Consider the following 24,372-nt stretch of genomic DNA (forward strand, 5'->3'; position numbering starts at 1 on the left):
TGCACTATTTGGAGGCACTGTCAGATGGCTCAGCGAATGCAACCTACTTTAAACAGATCTTGATGTTTAGCTTGACTGCATGCACCCAACAATAAGGGCAATTAAGGTGGCAAGGCCAGCCAAGCACCTCCATGTCATTTTAACCTGGTTATCAGGATCTGGGTGATGCAATCCAGGCAACGGCCAGCTTGCCAGCAAAACTCAGCAGGATGATAACTCACCATGGAAGAAACGTGAATCATGCCATCTGACTTGGGAGGTCCAAACCGTGCAAATGTTTATCAAAGCAGCACTTGCCTACAGCACTAGAAAACGTTATTTGCTCTTACAGGTGTGCTAAATTAAATTGAGATACACATTCTCCTTCTGCCATCACTCAAGTCCATTTGACAAAAGCAGGAATAATGGCCCCTTCAGGGGACCCAAATTATAACATAAGGGACATGGGACGAAACTGTGACTATGGAATAGGAGATATGAGAGGGACCTGTTGCATGTAGCAGACCCACTGCCAATCAGTAGAGAGAGTTTCCTACAAGATATAAAACCCCAACAAGCACCTGTTTGTTTTGGCATTGTCTTGTGCTTTTTACACACCTTAACTTGTTTAAAGTTAACACAACATGGTTGTGAATTCATTTACTAACTAATTATATTTATATACTGTCTTTCTGCCCACTCAATGGATTTTCATGCACATACTTTCTGAAAGAGATTGTATCAATTACTGATATGGGGTTGTTTGCTTTTATTATTTTTACCCTGTTTTTCTGTGTTTGGACACACAAAGTAGCTTACAGAATTAAACATAAGACAAAAACCACCACTAAAACTAATGTGGAAGGCTCTGGAAATCAGGGCTCAATTAGTTCCAGTGACAACAATGCAGGCTTCTTCATCTTTGAGGGCTCCTTCTTAGACCCAGTGCGGATATATTCTTAGTCTCCAACCAAGGTTATATCTGTCCTGGTTATCAGTCCTGATGCCACTGCAGCTAGACTGCAAAAGCTAAGTTGCAGCATTGGAACTGGTTTTGTTTTTAGGCTTACTGTCCCTACTGCAGAGTTTGAGCAATCAAAGAGACCACTCAAACATTGCTCCTTGTAGTGACTCCCAAATTTATTTGATCACTCACTGTCCATTGCCCTGCCTGAAGAACTTTATGCTGCACCTTAACCTATTTGTCCTTCTGAATATCCACATATAGAGTTCCAAGGAACACCCAAAAAGAGAAAATGCTGCACAACACTTAGGAACAAAGTTAGGAACAAAGAATGGCGGTTCTATCAAACAGTCAAGGCTGCCAAGAGTTGCAGATCCACATTATGCTTATTCAGGCATTTGTAATATGGTCTAACTAAAATGAAAGTGCATGCACAAACACCCTAGCTCTGCATCCTCTAGGTCTATCATTCTCCATGTGTTCCAATGCATCTGCCTGCAGGGAAGGCTCCTGTACTCATTGAAGCTTCCCTTTGTTCTGGAACCCTGCTTTTCCAGTTTTCCAAAATGCATGGGAACTCAACAGGTGCTAGTGGTTTCCCAAGTGCAGGCTGCTGCCCTAGAACACACAAGGGAGAATTGGGAATGCAGAGCTATTGTGTTTGTACACTTTCGCATCCTTGCGTATTTTGGTTAGTCATTTACAAATACCTGAACAGACTACATACTGTCAACTCAAAATCCCATTCTTTAAGAGAAGAGCAGCGGACTGAGTTGCTGATGGGCAGAGTATTTGGTGAACAGCTTACAGAAACAGTAGCAGAGCTGAGATTGTAACCAACACACCATCTCTTTCCAAAACCAGAAAGGTGCACTTCTATATGGCGCTGATTGAGGCTGGGTGGATCTCTGAATCTTACACAGTATACAGTACTTCTAATTGCACAAGAACAGCTCTTGGCTGTACCCAAGCACACCCAAAGTTTCTCCCACACTCTTAAAATACAAATCAGGACAAGATAAGGAAACCACTCTTAGGTAAACCTTATGCAAACAAGAGCTTACTTCCTCCATTAATGCTTCAGGGAATACACGCTTACACCCCGCTAAAGCTCTTGCTTTCTTCACCTGTAAACCAGAAGAATCCTTGGGGGAAAACAGGTTCCGCCATCCCTATTACAGAATCCCAGGTCAGAGTACCTATTCAAACCTGAATGTAACATCTTATTGGCAAGTACAGTCTAACATGCGTAAGCAAGAAACACATGCTCTTTAAAAACCACACAGTGGGTGGAATTCGTTCAATGTACCACCAAGTGGGATATGTGTTTGAGGAATTAGGTCTGTTCATGCAATGGGACTCCCCCCCCCATGCACTTCTAAACCTCTTATGGGGTTCCCCCAACAAGTTATGGTAGTTGTATCCCACCCAATGTTTTTGAGGCCATGGAATACGTATCACTGGGACTAACACTATCAGCATATATGCTGTGACTTGACATTATATTAAGTATATCCGGCCAAAGAGCACACTCAAGAATTTGGCACTTCCTTTACACAACTCAGATAAAGCAATACAAAGAGCAGAAAATACTGTACAAAAGACCAGCCTCCCCTCTTTGCAGCTAGCAACTGATGTCAAGTAGCTGCAACAGGGATTGCAGATGGAAAACTAAGATGAGGCAGCCCTTCTCCTGCTACTGGCAATTATTGTTTGAAGCAGAGGCAGAAAAAGAGAACAGCAATTAAAAAGGAAGAGGGGAACATGGCTGGGAGAAGAAATGATGGCTTGGGAGCATAAAGATGAAGAGCTTATATTGCCAATGCAGGCAAGTGCCCACCTCAATCCCACCACACATTTTGTGCATACCTGATTTCCCAAAGGTATGAAAAGGACCAGAGATATATAAAGGAAAGTTACCAAGGGAAGGGCAACACACTTTTCTACAATGTACTGTGCAGTTGCCCCCAACACATGTTTCCCCACCATTAAAAAGCACCTGTTTGAACTTTCAGAGAACAGTGATTGGGGCCAAGCTTTTGTTACCTTTACCAGCAGAAGGCACAAGTTTTGTTTTACTGAAGTTTTTTTATATGAGCATTTTATTAGGTTATTTGTATGCTTGCTCTGGGCTCCTTTGGGAGGAAATGAATGTAACAAATAATAAATAAACAAATCATTAATTGCTCCTTTGTAGTTATCAACACTTATGAAAAACATTCACATACTGTATATGGTTGAAACTGCAACCAGACACATCCCTGGATACCTTGCATATCCAGGGTAGTTCTCAACCACACCAGATTTGAGCAGATCCAAATACTACATCCCAATAATTACACTGTAAGCAAGACAAATGCTCCACATGTAGGACCCACAATTTGCCTCCCCCTCACCCCTGCTCAAGCACCTACAATTTTAGCCCAGCATTGTAAGTATCACAGTGAAAGCTGAAATCTCCAGACACCCACATAATACAATTAAGAGTGCTAGAAATGCAATTACTCCCTGAAGAGAAAGAACAGGCAACACACCAACAAGCAAAATTTAAGAGAGAAATAAAAAACCAGCAATCAAATAAGGAAAAAGGGGAAGGTATTTGGGAGAAGATTAGAAGCAGAGAGATGAAGAGCTTACTCAGGTCACTGCAAGTCTGGCTCATCTGGCTTTTGTTTCAGACCCAAGTTAAGCATGTCCTAATTTTAACTTCACTATCTACTTGGCCTGCTGCATATCTGTACTAGGCAGAAACAGAACAGATTTCCTCAGTCATCAAAATTTAGTCAAAGTACAGTAACAGAGAAGGCAGGAATAGGAAAAAGGTAAATAAGCCCAAAATAAATGCTCTGGGATTAGCCATTTGCAATCGATTGGTTAGGGAATTTAGTGAGTCTGGAGTTCAAATAAAATTGTCAAGTGGCCCTTTATCCTAGGAAAAATTGCCACAGCCAGACTTTTCAGCAAAAAACCCAGCAAACAGCATATTGACCTTTCAGTAGAAGGCAGAAAATTAGACTGTAGCAAAGGAGAACACAAATCACGAAGAAAAAATGGGCACTTGGGAAACAGCCCAATAGAAAGAGACTGCTTTCAGGAAATGTCACTTGTTACAGGATGTGTGTGCATGGTGCATTTGATGCCTCTAATACATCCCACAACTATCACTGCAATCTTGCAGCAAAAGAAAAGAAAATGCTTACTAGGAAGCTGTACTACTTTCCAAATACATTAGACTAGAGGCCTACTTTGCCCTTCCAACGTACCACCATGCTGGGGTGTGAGCCAGTCAGCAAACATTAATTTATAGATTCATGCATTGTTTCCCTTCTATGAAACAATTGCTGGTATTTCTTCCACTTTAAGAAATACTAGCAACCAGCAACATGATGCTGATTACTCATGTTAAGGGATACTCCATCCCAACTTCGAACCTTTTGACAGCTGACCCTTTTGCCCTCTAAGCATCCTAGGAGAAACTTAAAGGTGATCAAGTTGTTTAATAAGGGCTGGGGATCACGAAAGAGGTGGGAAAGGAGGGACAGTTTCCTAGATATATTTTCACCAACAAGCACCAGTTTAGCTGCTTCGATCCACCTGCTATAAAAAGGAACCAGAATATGCCTGCTGCACCTTTCCCCTAGATACCAAACTTAAGGCTGGGGGAGGGGGGGCATACAACCGCCCTGTCAGAGGGAATGAGCTGTTTCCCATCCAGAGGTCAGGTGAACAGGAAAAAGTCAAGTCTGCAATTGCCAATCCCTGATATTCCCACAACATACAATCATGGAGATCTCAAAACGAAGTCAACCCTCTTAACGGGAAGAGAAAGGGATATATTACACAACAACAGTTTCTTCTTTTACATCTTACCCACCAACGTGCACCATTTCGTTGTCTTTCTCTCTTTCTCCACCCGACACCCCCCCCCGGGGTGGGGGGGCAAAAATAATAATAAGGATCCCTCTCCCTTTAAGATTTCATACGGGAGGGGAACGAGAATCAATCTAACGGGGTAATAAAGTAGAGAACATCTTTCAACAAGCCTAGACCTAACGCAAAGGCTCTGAAAGAGAAACGTGGAAGTGGGGCGATGGGGGAGGGTATATAAGGCAGTCCCACCTCAAGGACACAGATGTACCCAACACAGGCCCCACTCCCCACTGGCTTGGCTACAATCGCGTTACGAAACCCAGCGCCCTACGAGTTCCCATAATCTTAGAGCTGGAAGGGGGTCCCCAGGGTCATCTAGCCCAACCCCCTAGCCCAATGCAGGAATCTTTTTGCCCACGACCCTGAGATTTAAGAGCCCTCCCGCTCCCCCGAAGGATCCGACGCGGGATCACCCAAGCTGCACAGAACCAGGGCAAGGCGAACCCCCCTTGCAACGGCAGATCCCAAGGGATCCGGAAGATCCCGAGAAGATCCTTAGCAATAGTTGGGACGCAACCCCCACCACCCAAACACGCCCCCGCGCGCTACACAGCCTCCCACCCCTCGCGAGGCCTCAGGGCAAGCCGCGTGGAGGGCGCGGCCCCTTTAAGGGCGGCCTGTCACAGGCCCCGGGAAGGGCGAAATGGCCGGCGGGGGGGGGAGGCGGACGAGGCGAGAGAGGGAAAGAGATTTTCACCTCACCTTGGCACCCAAGAGGCGCGCGGCCGCCCTGCTGCTGGCAGTCAACAAGGTCATGGCGAGGAGCGGCGAGAACCTGACGCGGCGGCGGCGGCGGCGAAGGAGCGAAAACCAGCGGCCGCCTCGAGGAGAAGAGGGAAGTCCGGGGGTGGGCGGGGGGGGAGAGAAGGGAAGCAGACAAGACCAAGGTTGAAGAGCGGCAGCAGACGTCTGAGGAAAGAAGCGGCAGCGGCTGCGCCCGGCAAGGTCCTCACAACGCGGTAGCGTCAGCAGCGAAGAGGCGGGGCCTTGCCCCGGCGGAGGACCTCGAGGCTATTAACATAAACGCCGTCAAGGTTCGCCGAGGCGCCATTGGGCGGCGCGGAGGGAGGGGCGGGGCTTGCCCGCGCGCGAGCGGGCGGGCAAGGGCGTGGTCCTGCCTGGGAGTGAGGCGTCCGAGTCAGGCGCCTGATGGATCTGCATGGCGACAGCGTCTGAAGTAGCCTCTTCTGCAGACACATACTGTACAGTATATAAATTAATGCGGGCGCAGCTGAGGGGCTGGGAGTACTTAGTGTTGCCAGTCTTGTGGGCTTTCCGTAGGCGTCTTGGCTGGGCTAGATACGCCTTTGATCCTGGAAGGCTCTTCCTTTAGGCTAACTTTATTCCTAGCTCTCCCCCCACCCGCCGCGCATCGCTTAACAATGTCTCAAAATGAACCATTCACAGTGGCATCAGGTGTTAAACAGGGTTGTGTTATTGCCCCAACTCTATTCATTATTTTCATTGCCATGATCCTACACTTTGTCGACGGGAAACTCCCCACCGGAGTAGAAATCATATATCGAACAGATGGAAAGCTCTTCAATATGAGCAGGCTGAAAGCAAAAAGTAAGGTTACGGTAACTTCTGTCATAGAGCTTCAGTATGCTGATGACCAGTGGCAGAGCTTCATGCTCAGCCACATGGAGCAGGCACGCTGCCCTCAGGGACGTGGCACGCGTTCTGGTGGCGGGGCAGGCAGCCACGATGGCGCCCCCACCACCCCATCTTCCTACGCTGCTGCTGATGACAACGTAGTGTGCGCACACTCAGAGGATGACCTCCAAACCATCCTAAATATCTTTGCAGTAGCTTACGAAAAGCTTGACCTATCACTCAACATCCAAAAAACCAAAGTGCTGCACCAACAAGTACAAAATAACCCCTCTGCAGCGCCACAAATCCAACTCAGTGGTGTAATGTTGGAAAATGTTGATCACTTTTCCTACCTAGGCAGTTACCTTTCCACAAGGGCCAACACTGATGCCGAAATCCAGCATTGCCTGAGCTCTGCGAGTGAGGCTTTCTCCTGATTGAAGTGCAGAATGTTTGAGGACCGGGACATTCGTAGGGAAACCAAAATACTTGTTTACAAAGCTATTGTACTACCAACCTTACTATATGCTTGTGAAACATGGACCACTTATAAACACCATCTCCAACTCCTTGAAAGATTCCATCAAGAGTGTTTCCGAAAAATTATACACATCACTTGGGAAGACAGGTGAACTAATATCAGTGTACTGGAAGAAGCAAAGATCACCAGTGTTGAAGCAATTATTCTTCAACATCAACTTTGTTGGTCTGGTCATGTTGTACAGATGCCTGATGATCGTCTTCCAAAGCAACTACTCTATTCCGAACTTAAAAATGGAAAGCATAATGCTGGTGGTCAACAAGAGGTTTAAAGACTGTCTCAAGGCAAATCTTTTAAAAATGTAGTATAAACACTGACAACTGGGAAACACTGGCCTGCGAGTGCTCCAGTTGGAGAACAGCCTTTACCAAAGGTGTCATGGGCTTTGAAGAAACTCGAACTCAGGACGCAAGGGAGAAAGGTGCTAAGAGGAAGGCACTCTTGGCAAATCCACACCGTGATCAACTCCCGCCTGGAAACCAATATCCCCACTGTGGAATGACATGTGGATCCAGAATTGGCCTCCACAGTCACTTACGGACCCACTGTTAAAACAGTGTTTATGGAAGACAATCTTACTCGTCTATGAGTGATCGCTGAAGAAGAAGACGACCTCCATGTAAAACCTGAGAGCAAAATCCCGTATAACTCATTGGGACTTGATTCAGAGTAGAAATGAGCTGTAAGGCTCGCCCTGCGCCAGGCAATTTTGTATACCGCCTTTCATCAGAAGATCCCAAGGCGGTATAGGGATTCATAGGAAAACCCTGAGCAGCAGCCCCACGTCACCGTGCCAGAGGAAAGCATGGTGGTTTTATTTCTCCGACCCAAGCTTTTATCTGGTTCCTTGTGGGCCCATAAAATCGAGACAAAATGAGGGGCAAGTAGGATTAGAATGAGAATGTTTTACTGTTTTGTTTTTTAAAGCCCTGCTCCTCCAGAATCATCTTGGCAGCAGACATTAAACAGGGGAAGATTTCCTGTTGCATCGAGTCCCTTTGGGATTATGCTCCCAGGTAAAAATACACACGATTTCTGCCAAAAGCGTTTGGCACAACACACCCGTGAATAGCTGTAAACAAATTAGTTAATTTTGGGTTTCCAGTCATCTGTTGCATATTCTTGTCCCTGTAGTATTCTACAGGATTGTTGTTGTTGTTTAGTCGTTTGTGACCCCATGGGGTCTACAGGATAGGAAAGTCATTACTGATGGCAGGATTCATTTGGATGACATAGAAGTCATAGTTGGGAATGCAGGGAAAGGAATTGGGTTGATGTCTTTTTTAATGCCTTTTCCAGAATTTAATATACAGTGATACCTCGGGTTACAAACACTTTGGGTTACAGACTCCGCTAACCTGGAAGTAATAACTTGGGTTAAGAACTTTACCTCAGGATGAGAACAGAAATTGCATGCCGGCGGCGCAGCAGCAGCAGGAGGCCCCATTAGCTAAAGTGGTACCTCAGGTTAAGAACAGTTTCAGGTTAAGAACGGACCTCCGGAACGAATTAAGTTCTTAACCAGAGGTACCACTGTATACAACTTCTTGGTTATCTCCTATCTCGAGACTTCCCTGCCTATGCCTCCATGGCTTCCAATTTGTTCCTTTTTATGTTGCATAACCTTTTACATCAACCATTTTAAATCTATACAATAACCTAATAGTTGTTGCTGCTGCTCACGTATCTAACCCTACTTGAAGATTATTTATTTATTTGAGTATTCAGTGATGCTCCCCTTGCAAACACACACACACACACACACACACAGAGAGAGAGAGAGAGAGAGAGAGAGAGAGAGAGAGAGAGAGAGAGATGTTTCTTAGTCAGGCTGAGCCCTCTTAACGTAAACTGGTCAAAAGTTGTGAAACTTACAGCCCAAATTTGCATTATGTTCTTTTGGCTGATTTCCCACATAATTAAGGGATTTTTATGGTGACTTGCTGCAAATGGTTAATATGGTTGATAATTTTACTAGGGTCCTAGGCTAAGTTACTTCATTTATTCACCCCAGGTAGTAATGATCACCCCATTTTTGACCCCTGGCCCATAGACTAATAGCATAGGGACATCGCTCAATCATCATCATCTTAGTTCTGACACAACTTTGGATTCTATCACATAGCAGAACCAGAGCAGGTGGGAAAGAGTGACACTGCATTGGGCAAGGCAAGCGACATCAGACCAGTGAACTCTGTCTAGGCCACTTGCTCTGTTTGCCTCAAACACCACACTCCCAGAACCTGCAAAGCCCAAAGCACACATCCTGCTATTATCATGGCCAGGCTGCCCCCTCATGCAACAGGTGTGATCAGAGTGCAGAGTCCTCATGCTGAACCAGGGCAAAAAGGTCACAGTAGTATTCTCTTTCCAGACTGCAGCAGAGGCTATTTATTTCGATTAGTCCTGCAAGGACTTCCAGTCATTCATGATATGAGTTACGTCCATTTGTCTATGTAGATGAATAATCCCTACATTTCATTTTTTTAAAATTCCCTTAGGAAGGGAAGGGGTAGAAGAAGACACCCTATTTCAGTTTTAATCTTAAATAAAAAACATTTTGCTTCTACAAGTTTGTTTTTCTACTTCACCATGTTATGCATGGATGCAACACACAAACAGAAGCATAACAAACAAACAAACAACCTATTTAGTTCTCTTGTTGCCATAAAATAATAGGTAATGAAATTTATACTGATAATTTTGTTTGAAGTACTACTCAATTGTTTTTGGAGTAAAACCCTAGTCTGAGGAATAAACGGGAGCAGATTTGGAAGGAAAGAGATTTAAGTTAATTGAGAATTGGCTTTCAAGAGAAAATTGGAAAACAGGGTCAAGAATAAAAATTTGAAGGAAAAAGGGGGATTTTTAGGTGAAAACCTGGCATTTAAATAAAGCTTTGGGTATTGGCTGCTTTGACTCTTACACCTTACACTGTTGTATACTGCTTTTCTTTTTGTACAGTTTCACCACTTGTAATTTTGGGCTTCTTTGTGCACCTTTCTACATTGTTGGGAAGGTTGGGCATAAACCTGTTAATGAATTGGTTCCTTTTCAGCTGTGACCTGCTGTACCTCTGAGCAACTTCCCTGCGTGAATTGGAATTGTACGGAAGTGAAACAAGCATTTTATAGTAATACAGACTTTGCAGCAAAAAAAATAGCATAACACTAATAGAATAATATTGAGCTTAATGTATAAAGATCGAGGCTTAACTTTCTTACTACTACAGCTTCACTTCCTTGACTAAGTAGCATCTGTTTGCATTTCACTATCCCATGGGTAAAATTATAGGGCAGAATGCACTTAACTAATCCAATCATATTCACCCAGAGCCTCTGGCATGGCAGACCAAAATTTCCATCACATTCATCTGCCCATTTCTTAACACTGGAAGTCCTAGGACTCTTGACTAGTTTCTACAAACATAATCACTCTTCTCGGTGCCCAGGGTCCAAACCAGTCCATAACCTCTCAGGGATCACTGGCATTACATGGTAGTAATAATTGCATCTGAGCGAATTTGTGTCAGAGGTTAAGATTTAGACCAGAGAATAAGTTCACTCCCAAGCTTGGAGGCAATACTGGCTCAAGTTCTATGATTTCCAAATAGTTGCTAGCAGCTGTCAGAAGAAACAGAAACTTCTCCCTCAATTTTTCCCACAGCCCGATTTTTCTTTATGTCTTGACTGAGCACAGTTCCACTGTTGCCCTTTCAACAATGTAGAATGGCAAACTTGCCTCTCCTTCTTGTGCTGATTGACAATACAGTAGGATAATTGCTTCCATCCTTCCTCATTATCTTTAAATCACTCTGGGTGCCTAAAATCCATTACAGTACACAACTGGTTCCGGAAGTCTGTACTTAACCTGAAGCGAACTTTCCCATTGAAAGTAATGCAAAGTGGATTAATCCGTTCCAGACGCGTCCGCGGAATACTTAAACTGAAAGTACTCAAACCGAAGTGTACTTAAACCGAGGTATGACTGTATTTTTCCCTTTAGTTTTGATCCTCTAACCCAGACATAGACAACCTTGGCTCTCCAGATGTTTTGGAACTACAACTCCCATGATCCCTGACTACTGGCCCTGTTAGCTAGGGATCATGGGAGTTGTAGTTCCAGAACATCTGGAGAGCCAAGGTTGCTTATGCCTGCTCTAACCCCTATGCCCAGTGGAAAGAGCCAACTAGTCTAGGTTAATTATCTGCTAAATAAAAAGGATATTTCAACCAGCATTTTAAATTATCAATACATACATGCCGCCACGCACAACTAAAGGAAACAAATTGTAAGGAGTTCTTTGTTGATCATCCGCGTCGCAGCATGATTTATTTACTTGCCATCACTGGCCCATTTGTTTTTAAACAGGTATTAAAAGCCCTTTGAAGAGTACAACCCTTCCCCCAATTCCAAGTGCTCAATATCAGCACCCTTGTGGATTTTACAAGCCAGATACTGGCCTTCACCAAGAGCCAGTCTATACACATGAAGGCTGGTAAAACAGCTGTGAGGCAAAGACAATGGCTCCAGAGGCATAATATATAAATTGGCTTGCTCCTCCCTCTTTGGTTAGAAGGATGTACTGTATGTTCATCCTCCCTCACTCGTTGCACTCAAAGCACAGATTGCATAGACAAATTAAGTGACTTGCCCGGTGTCATGATAAGGTGGTAGCAGAGCACAACGGAACACAACAAGTTCTTCTATTCAAGTTCTGATGAACTCTGCCTCTGAGAGCTGGAAATGAACCTAGAAGCTGTGTTTTTGGTCTCTTGACTCCGACCTACAGATCAATGCACCTGCACATAGCCACTAAGTATTAAAACACACACAGAGAGAGGAATGGGCTACGCAGTAGAAAAAAACAAGACTTGGATCCACATATGGGAGTGTCTCTTGTTCCCTTTAAAAACAGCAAACAAAAGGCCTGATAACAGCAGGTTTGTAAAAAGTCAGGTAAGTGCAAGACACTGCATCACCTATTCACTTAAAAAATTGATAAAGAAGCTTTCTTGGTGTTTTCTTTTAGAGATACAATGTTGTTTACAGATTGTAAGGTGTTCCCCCCAAACCCTCCTCCCAAAAGGCTGCTGGGACAATAATTATTAGAGCTAGGAAGAGGGAGGTGGTCTACAAGGACTTTGCCAACTCATTCACCAAACCAGGCAGGCCTTTGTGCTTCATAGTTCATCATGTGGGAGATGCAAGGCGTGGTCACACAGATCTACAACAGAAGCACAAACAATTCAGTTCATTACAAGAACTGGAACTTCCAGACAGACAACACAGCTGATTCAAACTTGCCCAATAATATATCATAGCAGCAGTCCCCACAAGAAGGTGTAATGGCTGTACTTCTTCACTCTACACACAAACCAGTCTGAATTACTCCCCTACAAAATGAGGGTTTATCCAAAAGTATAGTAAATCTAAATGTTGTAATGTAAAAAAAAAATAGAATTTTCATAACACCTCTCAGCAATTGTTTTCAGTTTTATTTTCTGAAGCTGAACTCGAGATTTGTTGCTGATATTTGACTGAGGATGTGTGGACAAAGTGGAACTCGTTTTAATGAGATGTGGTGATCACGGGGCAACATTTTATTGGGTGAGGTCTTCTGCACTCTAGCCTGCTCTTTTTCACTGCTCCAACCCTGCCCGCTTTCATTTCTGGCATGCATACTGCACCTCCTAATAAAAAAGTCCATTTTAAAACACTCCCCTTGTAAGAAGTTATTCCACTATGCAGATGTTACTGCAGAGTTTGTTCTAACAGAATTGCTAGTGAATGGACAAAAAAGTATGGACTCCTCATCCAAGAGTTAAAAATTTGTTCCCCAACCCCACACCTGCACAGCACATGGGTCATCAATTCAAATGCTGCCTGCCAGCCATATTATCCACCTGTGAGTTGTTCCACATACACAAATACATTTCTGAAGTTCCCAGCAGTTCTGAGCTTTTGATAAAAAGGGTTGTGTCATTTACTGAAATATCTCAGTCTCTGCTCTTTTTCTCACAGCCAGGTCTTGCCCAAGAAACTTTTCACCACAAACAAAATTCACAGTTCGATTCATCCTTTTCTCTTCCGTAGGGAAGATTAAATCAATAATGACTCAGCAATTGCTTTCGGGCCACAGGATCAAACAGGGTTAGCTTATCTTCCTAATCATCATGAGCATCATGATACTAGCCACGCAATCCCAAGGACTCTGGCAAAGTGATAGTATGAACAGATCAGGTGAATATGCAATTGATTTGGGTGACAGCCAATTAGTAAGCCACTTCTACAGGCCTACAGCAACTGTGATCCTAACCTTGCTGATCTGTAAAAGTAATAGGTGATCATAAAGAATCAACTTTGGCTAGACTTCCTTGTTTAACTCAGCTTTGAGCCTAAAATCAGGTGGATTTGTGTGTTAATTCTTTGGCTGGGTACTACAAATAGCTTGTTACGACCTGGTGGTCAGAAATAGGTGCTGCATTTTTGGCTGTGCCACCGTGGCATGCCTCCAACCCTCAAACACTGGAGGGTAAAGGTCAGATGAAAACAGCACAGTCAGGTTCGTAGTCCAAAAATAGCTCAGTGCCAGGACAGCGAAACAAGGTTAATATTCCGGAAATCCTTGTCTTAGACTTTGTGAAAGGATTCTCTGGAACTATAACAACTCTTCATGTGGATTGCGTGGACCCGATGAACAGACGCAGGTGGAATAGACACTAGCACATAAGTTTGGACCTGATCCATGAACTGATTAGAGTGTGAACTGACCTACAGGCTCTTCTGCTTTTTCTGTTGAATTTTATGACATTACTGTTGAAATCTATAATATGATACAGTGAATAATATACTTCAGGGGTGGCCAACTCCCAAGAGACTGCGATCTACTCTCAGTGTTAAAAACTGGCAGTGATCTACCCCCTTTGGGGGGGCTTCAGGTCAAATTTGTTGAGCTTTTTTTAGGGAAGAGGAAGGCCCATATTTTAGGGGTTCAGGTCTAAATTGTGTAGCTTTTTTAGGAAAGAGGAAAGCCAGTGATCTACCACAGACGTCCATTGACCTACCAGTAGATCATGATCTACCTGTTGGACGTGCCTGATATACTTTATTTATGCAAGAGTACAGCCGGTTACGTGTTACATCATTACGTGTTACCGGTTACATCCAGGTGACTAAAGGCAGAGCAGCCTCCCTTCTCCTATATTCTCCCTGAAGCAAAAAAAAAAAGGCAGGAATACGAGGCGAGGCCACAAAGAACCCTTTAGGTTTACTATTTATAGCACCCGCACTGTTCTCTCGGCATCTGTGAGCTCCAGTTACTGCAGGACGCCATTATATGGGTGTTGTGAGGCACTGCAGAACGCTATGGGGTGTTGGCAAGCAATGCCAAGGACAGGACATGGTGGGAGAGCAGCTACTTTGCCTCGTTGCCAGGATGTTCTGTTCAACAGCACCAGCCTGTTTCTGTTCAGCTGCCTTTACTGTTTCTAAGCGTGGAGAGAGGAAGCCAAGCACAGGAGGCTGTGCCAAGAGAAGAAGGTCATCTATCTCTTAGGAACTTTCTCCAAGGTCAAAGCGCGGCCACAATCCTACCTGAAGTGCTACCTCTCTTCCTAGAAACTTAGTACAGCAACTGTTCAGAAGAGGGCAAAGTCAGAGGTTTGTTAATCAGGCAGCGTTTAGCAGGGAACTGAACTAAGCCTTCTCCCCTTCTGGGACAAACTGAAACTTGATGGAATGAGATGCCTGTTCTCTGAAGTTTGAGGGAGAGAAGTCCCTTTTAATTTTAGTGATATCAGGGTCCTTCAACCAATTTGAATGGTATTCGCCAACTGGAAAATTTATTCAGTTCTCCAAACCCCTGCTGAGCACCAATTTTATCCAGCTGAAAGAAATTTGGATGAAATAACTTAACACCAGTCAACAAGAGCAGAAATCAAAGGCAGGTTCGTAGGAAGGCAAGATGGTCCTGATTATTTTCTACACTGAAATACTTATATATGGCACTGTTACAGAAAATATAACAGTGTAAAACATAAAAACACAGGCGCAGCAGTAAAAACACCTGTCGCTATTTCAAGTTTTCAATAAATAATAGGGTTTTTTTTATTAAAAAAAACATGTCCCAAAACTGTCTGAACAATGCAGCTTTAAAAAAATGCCTGAAAGAAAGCCGGGATGACTCCTGCTTAACAATATCTGCCATTTTGTGCTTGTGACCGATTGTCTACTGCCCCAAAATGGAAGCTAGTGGCTACACTGGCATTTTCTCCATGTTGGAAAACTGGCTGCACTGCAAGCTAAAAGGAGGGTGCTTCTTGTCTGGAATGCAGAGTTGTGCCTCCTTGTCAGAAGAATGGCCTATGCCGCGGGCTGGTTGGACACTGAGGAATAGGGGAAGGAAGAAGCTGGGGAACCACCAAGGGGAGAAGGCTCAGAGCCCCAGGAAGTAGCGGTGGTGGGACAACAATGAGTGCTCAGAGGGAGAAGACTGGGAAGAGGAGGCATCAGAAGCTGAAGGAGTAACAGGGCTCAGTGAGTTGAGAAGAGTCTGTGGCAGAGAGAAGTCGGGTATCGGAGGCTGAAGTTGAAGCTGGCAAGTTGGAGGAGGGAGGTCAAAAGGCAGAGTCAGGTTAGTAAAGAGTCACTGGTGTCCCATCCCCCCCCACTGTGACAAGCTCCCCCCATGACTCCCAGAATCAGGAGAGGTATGAAACAGGAGAAGCAAAGGCAGGCTGCCCGCAGGTGCAGTCTCTGATTGCTTGCAAGAACCTCTGGAGAGGAGGAGACATAGAAGGGAGGTGGGGACTTTTAATCTCAGCAACAGATTTTATGGAGTAGGGCCTACGGCGCAAGAGCTGCTGTGCTCCTAAGGCCTGAAACTCAGCCAAATCTGCAAAGATCATGTTTCGCTAATAAAGAGTTGACTCCAGCTTTCGACTGAGTGAATTACTTGATCTGCAAACAGTCCTAGTCCTTTGCTTACCTGTTCGTTTGCTGCATAGTCGGTCCTTGACATTTTCTGCCTCATGGGAGAAGAACTCTATGAACTCATCTTCATATTCTTCAGCTATACTCTCACACTGCAAAGGGGAACCAAGGAAGTCAGCCGTGCTATACATCGTGCCTGCAACATATGTTCTTTGATGTAGGCACCAGCTACCTGTTCCACTTCCCTAATGCGTATTGCAAAGCGTGGAGCTGGTCCAGAGTTGTGGCTGTAATTATACCATTGCAACTGCAGCATCGGCTGTCTGTCACCATAACCAGCTGCAAGTATTAAGATAGAATTCAGAAGGAAAAGAGGCTACAGGTTGCAGCCATGTTGTTCCACTGGAGTCTCCTTTTCTCCAGCAGCCAAGTAGTCCCACACCCAGCTTCACTCTCTGCATCACTCACCGCAAACTTCAGGCTCGATGTCATATCGGTATCAAATTTGGTTTGAGAAAGGTCCATCTTGGTCCCATCGCGGGACATCACTCTCACATAGCTTTTCCGGTGGGTGGAAGGGTCTTCCCTTTCGCCGTATTCTTTCATGTTGTCACAGATGCGCTCCAACAATTCCGTCAGGTGAGCTTCAGACCTGGCATAGGGCACCTGTGGAGGAATGGCAGCTTGCTATGAAGGTGGGGAAAGCCTCCCCAACCTTTACCTTTATCAGATCCTGTTGTAACATAATTTTCCTCGGGCACCATTCATGTCTTACAACCTATTACTGAGGAGTGGTCAATCATTTTGCCATTTTGCCAAAAGGAGGACACTGTAATGATTGCCTTGCCTTAGGACCAACGGCAGCCACTAAGATTTGGCTCCATTACTGGAACTAGGGATAAAGAAATTACGTGGAGCTATTGTTGAAAACTCTATATTCCCCCACTCACGGGCTCCATGTTCCTCACCAGTCCCTCCTTAGCTGCACCTCTAGAATTTGAAATTTCTGTATTAGGTGTGGAGAACCTTTGGCCCTCCGTGAACTACAACTCCCATGAGCCCCAGAAAGCATGGCCAATGGCAAGGGATGATGGGAGCTGTAGTTCAGCAACATCTGAAGGTCTAGACCAGGCATCCCCAAACTTCGGCCCTCCAGATGTTTTGGACTACAATTCCCATCATCCCTCACCACTGGTCCTCTGAGCTAGGGATCATGGGAGTTGTAGGCCAAAACATCTGGAGGGCCGCAGTTTGGGGATGCCTGGTCTAGAAGTTCCCCACACCTAATATAAATAATAATTACTAATTTCAATTTATTGTTGGGGGCTGCTTTGAGAGGTGTGAAAGGATAAAAATGCAGGGATGTAGCCAGTGCTTCATGAGCTGAATTCTGTTGGCACAACCAGATTCATGTTTCTCCTTCTTCCCTTGCACATCCCCAAAATTTGCTCCAGAGGATCCGTCAACCCTCCAGAGCAGTTTTTGAGGGTGCACAGTGCGCTGGAGGGGACACGAGAGGGAGAGGAAGCCTGCATTTTGCACACAGAAATGTGCCAGTAAAGCTGCAGAATTGGATGCCACCCATAATAAATAATTTCCCTTTCACCAGAAGTTTAAAATCTCAGCACAAGGGTTTCCCTCACACATTTCTTCAGGGTGCTAACCACCCCCCTGACTTCCTATTTCTCAGATCACCACAAAAGTCTCCAGAGTTTCAGCCAATCAAGGGCAAGGATGAAACATGTTACCTCCACGATGGACTGGCTTCCATCTGGGTTGATGCGGAAGGAACCTATCTGGATCATTTTCTTGGGATCTACCTGAGATATTTCCCACTCCAGCTCATCCACCAGTGCCCGGCATGCTAAAACCAAAGAGAAACCAGCTCTTAGAAGCAGGACTGGTCATAGCACTCAGGAAGACAGATACATTAACTTCATGATCGGCTGCTCGATGCCAGGAACGTTCTCAAGATTTGGCAACTGAACAAATGCATTCTTCAGAACCCAGCATACCGCAAACGAAAATATGCCTTGCCTGTGTCTCGTAGCAACAATTTATTTGCAGCACTTGATAGGAGAATTTAAAATTTATGTTAGGCAAGTCGTCCATGCAGGGGAGTGAAAACAAGTACCAGGAAAGAGGTAAAATTGACAGCTCCTGACCTCGACACATCAGTTGGTTCAGCGGCCTTGAGGGCAACAAAACGACTGCACTCTTTGTTCCCCTATTCTTCTTTCTCCTGTGGCGTAGCATCAGCAAGCAAGGCTACTAAAACAACAGTTGCTGCTTCTGGGACTTGAGCTTGCAACCCAAGAAAAAAGGGAAAATACAATAGCAGGGGATGGGTAGTTATGCTAACATTCCCGTAAGGCTTTCATGAAGACACAGGTCCAGTGATCTCCTCTCCCATGTGGACACTGCCAACCAATGCTTCTGTGCGACAGTGTTCCACATGGTGAGGCGTAATGTTTGTATCAGAGATGTGTGGTGTTGGAACCGGCGAATCTCATACATTTGGGCTGACTTGCAGGGACACGTAACGTCTCACCAAGGGTTATGCCATTTCAATGTCACTTTTCAGCAGCCTCTACGTAGGCCAGACAACTCTGTTATTGGGAGCATAAGGATGTTGCTTCTGGCGTGCAGGGAAGGCAGCAACAGGTCGCCTGTAGCCTTCCAAGTGCTGTTTGGCTTCTATCTGCCCCAGCCTGTGTGGCCGTTCGTCAGGGATTATGGAAATTGTCCCGCAACAACATCTGGAGGGCCACAGGCTCCTCACCTCAGTCAATAACTAATTTAACAGGAGTTTTGAACCAGGGTTTCCCAAACATGGGTCTCCAGCTGCTGTTGGACTACAACTCCCATCATCCTAAGCTAGCGGAATCAGTGGTCAGGGATGATGGGAACTGTAGTTCAAAAACAGCTGGAGACCCAAGTTTGGGAAACCCTGTTTTGAACTGAGGACTGAAGGCCCAGGAACGCTGGGCTCTACCCAACTGAGTCACTCTACGTAAGGGGAGACATAGGCAAGGAATATAATAGCCTCCTCCTCCTCAGCAAATAGCAAACTGTGGCAAAGTCGTCCCCTTAATATGCATGGCAGCTACTTGCTCCTAAGACTCAGGCAAATGATTTATTAAAGAGTCAAACACCCTCCTTATGCATCTCAGTTTCTGAGTCCTGTGCACAAAGCTGAAGCGTGTAGAGGTCACTTTTGCTGCAAAAAGCTGCTGAGGTGCCTAATAAAGGGAAGGCCCTTGAGACCATAGAATTGTAGAGTTGGGTGGGACCATGATGATCATCTAGTCCAACCCCCTGCAATTCAGGAATCTGCAGCTGTCCCATACACAGGGATTGAACTGAAACCTTGGTGTTATCAACACCACACTTTAACCAACTGAGCTGTCCAGGCTAACCAGTTATCTGACCAGATCAGAGGGGCCAGATGAAAAACCCACTGGAGCCTGTTTGAGCCCATGGCACCAGCTGCCCATCCCTAGGGTAAGACCTTGCTGTGGCCAAACTTTCATCTCCAAGTACAGTGGATGCTCGGGTTGTGAACATGATCCGTGCGGGAGGCACGTTCGCAACCCGCAGCGCCATGTCTGCGCACGCGCGGGTCACAATTTGGCGCTTCTGCGCATGCGCCAAAACCCGGAAGTAACCCGTTCCGGTACTTCCGGGTTCGGCGCGGTGCCGCACAACCTGAAGTGTCTGTAACCCAAAGTATGACTGTAATGACTAAAACAATTAGAGAACAAATTGATGTGGCTTATCCCTACATACACAGGTATGGCATCATTATGTGTATTTCAAACTATGTATCTAAGTGCCCTCAGACTACTATTGTGGGGGGTCACTCAATGAGAACTGATCTGATCTGAGATACGGTAGGCTACCCTGAAAAAGTTTGCAGGGGTACGCAGGGGTACGCATACCCCTAAACATTTTGTGAAGCTAAGTTTGGCCTCATTGAGGGGCAGTATTTCAAAATGAGTAGGAAAATGAGAGCATTGTACTCCTAAACAATTTTTTTGGAAAGGAAAAAAAAAAGCACTGGGTGTAAGCAATGTTATTTTCCTGCTCTGTATTTCTCAAGCTCCACCACCCATTTTCCTAATGAGATTGCTATGAGAGAGTCTGCTTTACCTCCACAGCGGAGATCTTGGCTCCTCCGGGCAAAAGCACCACTCAACAGCAGCAAGAGAGCAGCGGACAGGCAAACCGTGCTTGAAATCCAGCCATTCATCTTCAAGGGTGCGGGCAAGCGTCGCAAGCTGCACAGAAAGTCAGAAGTTATCCCAGGGCTGCATGGAACCAATTACCTAGCTAGCTCGCAAACCCAAAAAAAAGCAAACTGCTTCCGTTACCAGGAATCTCACCCTAACCTCCCACAGCCATGGAGATGTGTTCATGAGCCACATGCAAGCAAGCAATCCAATGGCTGTGCTCAGTCAGGGCCCCGTAGTACAACTTACTATGTTAAGCAACACTCTCAAAGCTAGCATTTATCCCCCCCCCCATCCCAAGCTCAGGTTTAGAATACAAAGTACCTTCTGTGTGACAGGCCAACGGCAGCAGTTATTCTGAGGCTGTTTTAAATGTTTGCTAGCTTGCTATGCTTTCAATAGAGGAAGAAAAATATTCCCTCTGTGAAACCAAATTCAACACACAAAAGGGGGAGGGGGAATGGGTGAACCGAAAAAGATATGGAAAAAAAGAAGAGGCAATGTAGCCGATCAATCAAGAGCTAACAAAGGCTAGGCAGAGATCTCACTGCCAGCTAATATTTGTAAATACTGTAGTGCTACATTCCTGGATTTCAAAACACTCCTCACTCCTAAATGGACTCTCGTTTTACCTCCATATCCTTGTACCTTTGCAGATCCCACTTCCTGCACTTCTAAGCTAAATCCCATGAGAACCTAATATACCCAACAAAGTTATGAGACCCTAATACCGGTATACCCGGCAGAGTTATGCAGCAGAAACTTTCTAGGGCCACACCGCTTCTGACTTAGAGATAGGGGTTTTATTCCATTGAATTAGAAGCAGGCCTATGAGGGAGAGGTGTTTTTATTGCACCCCAGAAGTAGCAGGCATATGAGGGAGAGGACATTTGGTGGTATTCAACTAAGTTTTACTCAGAATAGACTCACTGAAATTAAGGGACCTAACTTAGCCCTGAGTGCTCACTGGAAGGACAGATCGTGAAGCTGAGGCTCCAATACTTTGGCCACCTCATGAGAAGAGAAGAATCCTTGGAAAAGACCCTGATGTTGGGAAAGATTGAGGGCACTAGGAGAAGGGGACGACAGAGGACGAGATGGTTGGACAGTGTTCTCGAAGCTACGAACATGAGTCTGACCAAACTGCGGGAGGCAGTGGAAGACAGGAGTGTCTGGCGTGCTCCGGTCCATGGGGTCACGAAGAGTCGGACACGACTAAACGACTAAACAACAACAACAACAACAACAACTTAGCCATGTTCATTAATTTCAATGGGCAGGAATTAACCAGCAATTCTGCTTTTGCAACAAATGTTTTCCCCCTCTCCCAGCCCTGCACTCCCCAAAATTGGCTCCGGGGGGGGGGGTGCATCAGGAGAACACTCACACAACACACAAGTGGAAGGAAGGGGCCCCCCTTTTGTCTGGCAAGCCAAAATCTTGCTGTCCCAAAGTCTACTCTAAGTTAAACTTCGTTGAAGACCACCCACTGTTTAGGGTTTTTTTTAATGTAGGGAGGTTCTTATACGTTCCCCCCCCATTGGTGGGGAGAACTTAAAAAGCACACTCACTCATCTGCAATTAAAAGTGGTATAGTCCAAGGAGGACTCTGCTATTTTGCTGTACGTGGAACTTGGGTTTTCAAGAGCCTCGTGAAAAATACATATTCAGTAGCTTGCAATCTGTGGAATCCAGAGTTCCCCAATTACACATCCAATTGAAATGAGAGTTGCGCTCCAAGCTCAAGCAGAAAAAAAACCTGTCAGTACTAGGGTATTTTTATCCAATAACACATGTAAGGATACCAATGTTCATATCCACTTACATATAAGCATCTCAACCTTTAAAAACAGAACCACACCATAACACAAGATGTATGGAAACGATAACAGGGAAAGAATGAAGCACCTATTTCAAGAAATGTTGCATACAGTGGTCTCTGGATGGGATCACATATGCCTTTTAAGCACTGAAGACTGTTTCATATGCACGATTGTCCCCCACTGCACATATACATGTCCAAAAATTGCACTGATTTCTGGTCACAGCTCAACATGATGTATCACTCAAGCCAAAAGCCCTGCCAGGTGCTTTTCATGGACATGTGTTACTCAAAATAACTGCAGGTAAGCCCTTTGCTCCACCTGCACCCACAAACCTTATGGTAAGCAATACCACACCTACAAAAATATATGGCCTTTAGTACAAAAAATGATGTTGGAAATGCATATAGTTTGTGCGTACTGCAAGCATCTTGGAGGAAGTGCACTAATTCTCCAATTTCAAGTATTGGTTTGGTTGTGGAGACTGAATTAATCTTACATCAAATTGGAAAAAGGTGCCGACTGTCAGTCCCTCATACTCCATAGGACAGGAGTGGCAACTCTACTGTGTCAAAGTCTTCATAGAGATCTTCTTTTCTTAAATTGTATTTATTGATTTCCCCCCCATTACTGGTACAGAGGTCTTCTATCTAATCAAGCCACCTGGACTGAAGTTCTTTCCAAGTTCTTTTTAATCATGGATCAAAACATTCGTATGGGCAGATTCAAAAAGCAAGGCATTGACGCCTCACAGCCACAAGGTGCAGAATGAAGTCCCACTGAGTCGTTTCTAAACCCTCTTAAGAGCGTTTAGCGTTGCAGCCTACAGTTGCAGCCCTAAACACACTACTAGAGGAGCAAAGCCAATGAACATATTGGGATGCTTTGCATGCAGTCGAACCACCTTTCACTGATGTGGGTCTGAGTGTCTTTGGACCTTGGAGTGTGGCTATGTGCAAGACAACGGGAGGTCAAGCTAACAGTAAGCTCTGGCTAGTGTTTGAATATCCGTGCATTCCACATTGAGATCACTGTGGGAGCTGGGACTAAAGAGAAAAAAATGACACTGACCCCACTCTCCATGACTACCTCAGTGCCTCGGAATTGTGCAAGGATCTTTAACCCTCTCCACACCTCTCAAATGTGAGGTGCTTGGGAACACATGATTGGTATGGCACGTAGAATTTTGGATTCAGTGTTGACAAGAGCTGCACCTCTTACCCATGAGACCCTGGTCACCCTCATGGCAAAGGTCACCAATATGATCATCGCCAGACCCTTAGTTCCAGTTTCTCAGTTTCCTGAGAATCCAATGGTTCTGACCTTGGTGTCTCTAAAAACTGGAGAGTGGCCAGCCCCTCCAGGGAACTTTGTCACTAAGGACCTGTATAAGCAACAATGGTGACAAGTTCAGGTCCTTGCCAAGGCCTTCTAGAAGTGCTTCCAATCCTGCAGAGTCAATGCAAGTGGCAGATCTCCAAGTCCAATCTGCAAGGAGATGCTCTCCTGCTGAAAGACAAGGACCTACCTGAAGCGACAAACCATTTACTCCAACCACCCGCCCGCCATGGTTTGCTTGGAAGCCGGGACTCTACCCCCCCCCCCGCCCCGCCGGCCTTCCACACTCCTTTATCTCGGGCTCCAAAAGCTCAAGCACAAAGTATAGATTGCCACCGCGCGAGTTCTCCACGCTGCTCCTGCAAATAACTCAGCTGCAGGGGCAGAAGATGATATCTATCTATACAAGGCGTCGGGTTTCGTGGGAACTTCGCCTACTGGTACGTCACCTTGGACACGCGAACGACGACCTTGCAAGGTAGGTCGCTCCTTCCCGCGTTCTGTAGGCGGGGGACCGGAGACGAGGGGACGGTGGCCGGCTTCCCTGAAGCCTCCCAGTGTGTGGTGCGTGGCAGGGATGAGCTCTGACCCGTCGCCTTCCCGACTCCTGCCAACTACACCAGCGTGGAATTGGTACCCGCCATAGGTACTTCCCCGCCTCGCCTTGCCCGGCTTCGCTCTCGCCGCCTCCTCCTACCCCGCCACCCGAGTCCGCCCGAACCCCACCACTCGACGCCGGCTGCAGCCGCAAGCGCCTCCGAATCTTCCTCTGGGGGTGGCCATCGTCCGCCTGCCCTGAATCCCACTCCATCGGCCGCGCCACAAAAAAAAGAAAGACGACGCTAAAAAATGCCGGCTCGGCTGATACCTCTCTCCCGTATCAGCAGCCTTTCATGAAGGGCTCCCTGGAAACCCTGGCCCTGCTTTTCGGAGGAGGCGCTTGTCACGGACACCTCAGGCTCCCGTAAGGACCCTTCGGCGAGGGCCGCCCGCCTGCCTGCTTTGGGCTCGCGTGGCGAACAGCGCGGCAGGCTG

At 45.7% G+C, this 24,372-nt stretch overlaps 2 protein-coding genes across 3 annotated transcripts in view; both read right to left on the bottom strand.

The window, feature by feature from the left end:
* Window positions 1–5,828, bottom strand: part of CS (citrate synthase) — a 33,415-nt gene extending 27,587 nt beyond the window's left edge. The window contains exon 1 of the mRNA XM_035103767.2: window positions 5,576–5,828. Within this exon, the coding sequence (XP_034959658.1) occupies window positions 5,576–5,629 (54 nt within the window). The 5' untranslated portion in view covers window positions 5,630–5,828. The remainder of the gene's footprint in view (window positions 1–5,575) is intronic.
* A 5,326-nt stretch (window positions 5,829–11,154) lies between these two features.
* Window positions 11,155–24,372, bottom strand: CNPY2 (canopy FGF signaling regulator 2). 2 transcript variants are annotated; one of them, XM_035103770.2, is made up of 6 exons: window positions 23,787–24,163; window positions 20,097–20,224; window positions 17,693–17,808; window positions 16,413–16,610; window positions 16,000–16,096; window positions 11,155–12,237 (listed from the first exon to the last, which is right to left on the bottom strand). In XM_035103770.2, exons 1-6 carry the CDS (start codon window positions 24,146–24,148, stop codon window positions 12,194–12,196), a joined length of 945 nt encoding a protein of 314 aa, XP_034959661.2. In that variant the 5' UTR covers window positions 24,149–24,163; the 3' UTR covers window positions 11,155–12,193. The 2 variants fall into 2 exon arrangements, with proteins under 2 accessions (XP_034959661.2, XP_034959660.1); XM_035103769.2 differs by lacking the exon at window positions 23,787–24,163 and adding an exon at window positions 24,206–24,372 and having other exon boundaries at window positions 11,157–12,237.

The sequence above is a fragment of the Zootoca vivipara genome, chromosome 2 (assembly GCF_963506605.1).
Source record: "Zootoca vivipara chromosome 2, rZooViv1.1, whole genome shotgun sequence".
In the NCBI taxonomy this organism is placed as follows: domain Eukaryota; kingdom Metazoa; phylum Chordata; class Lepidosauria; order Squamata; family Lacertidae; genus Zootoca; species Zootoca vivipara.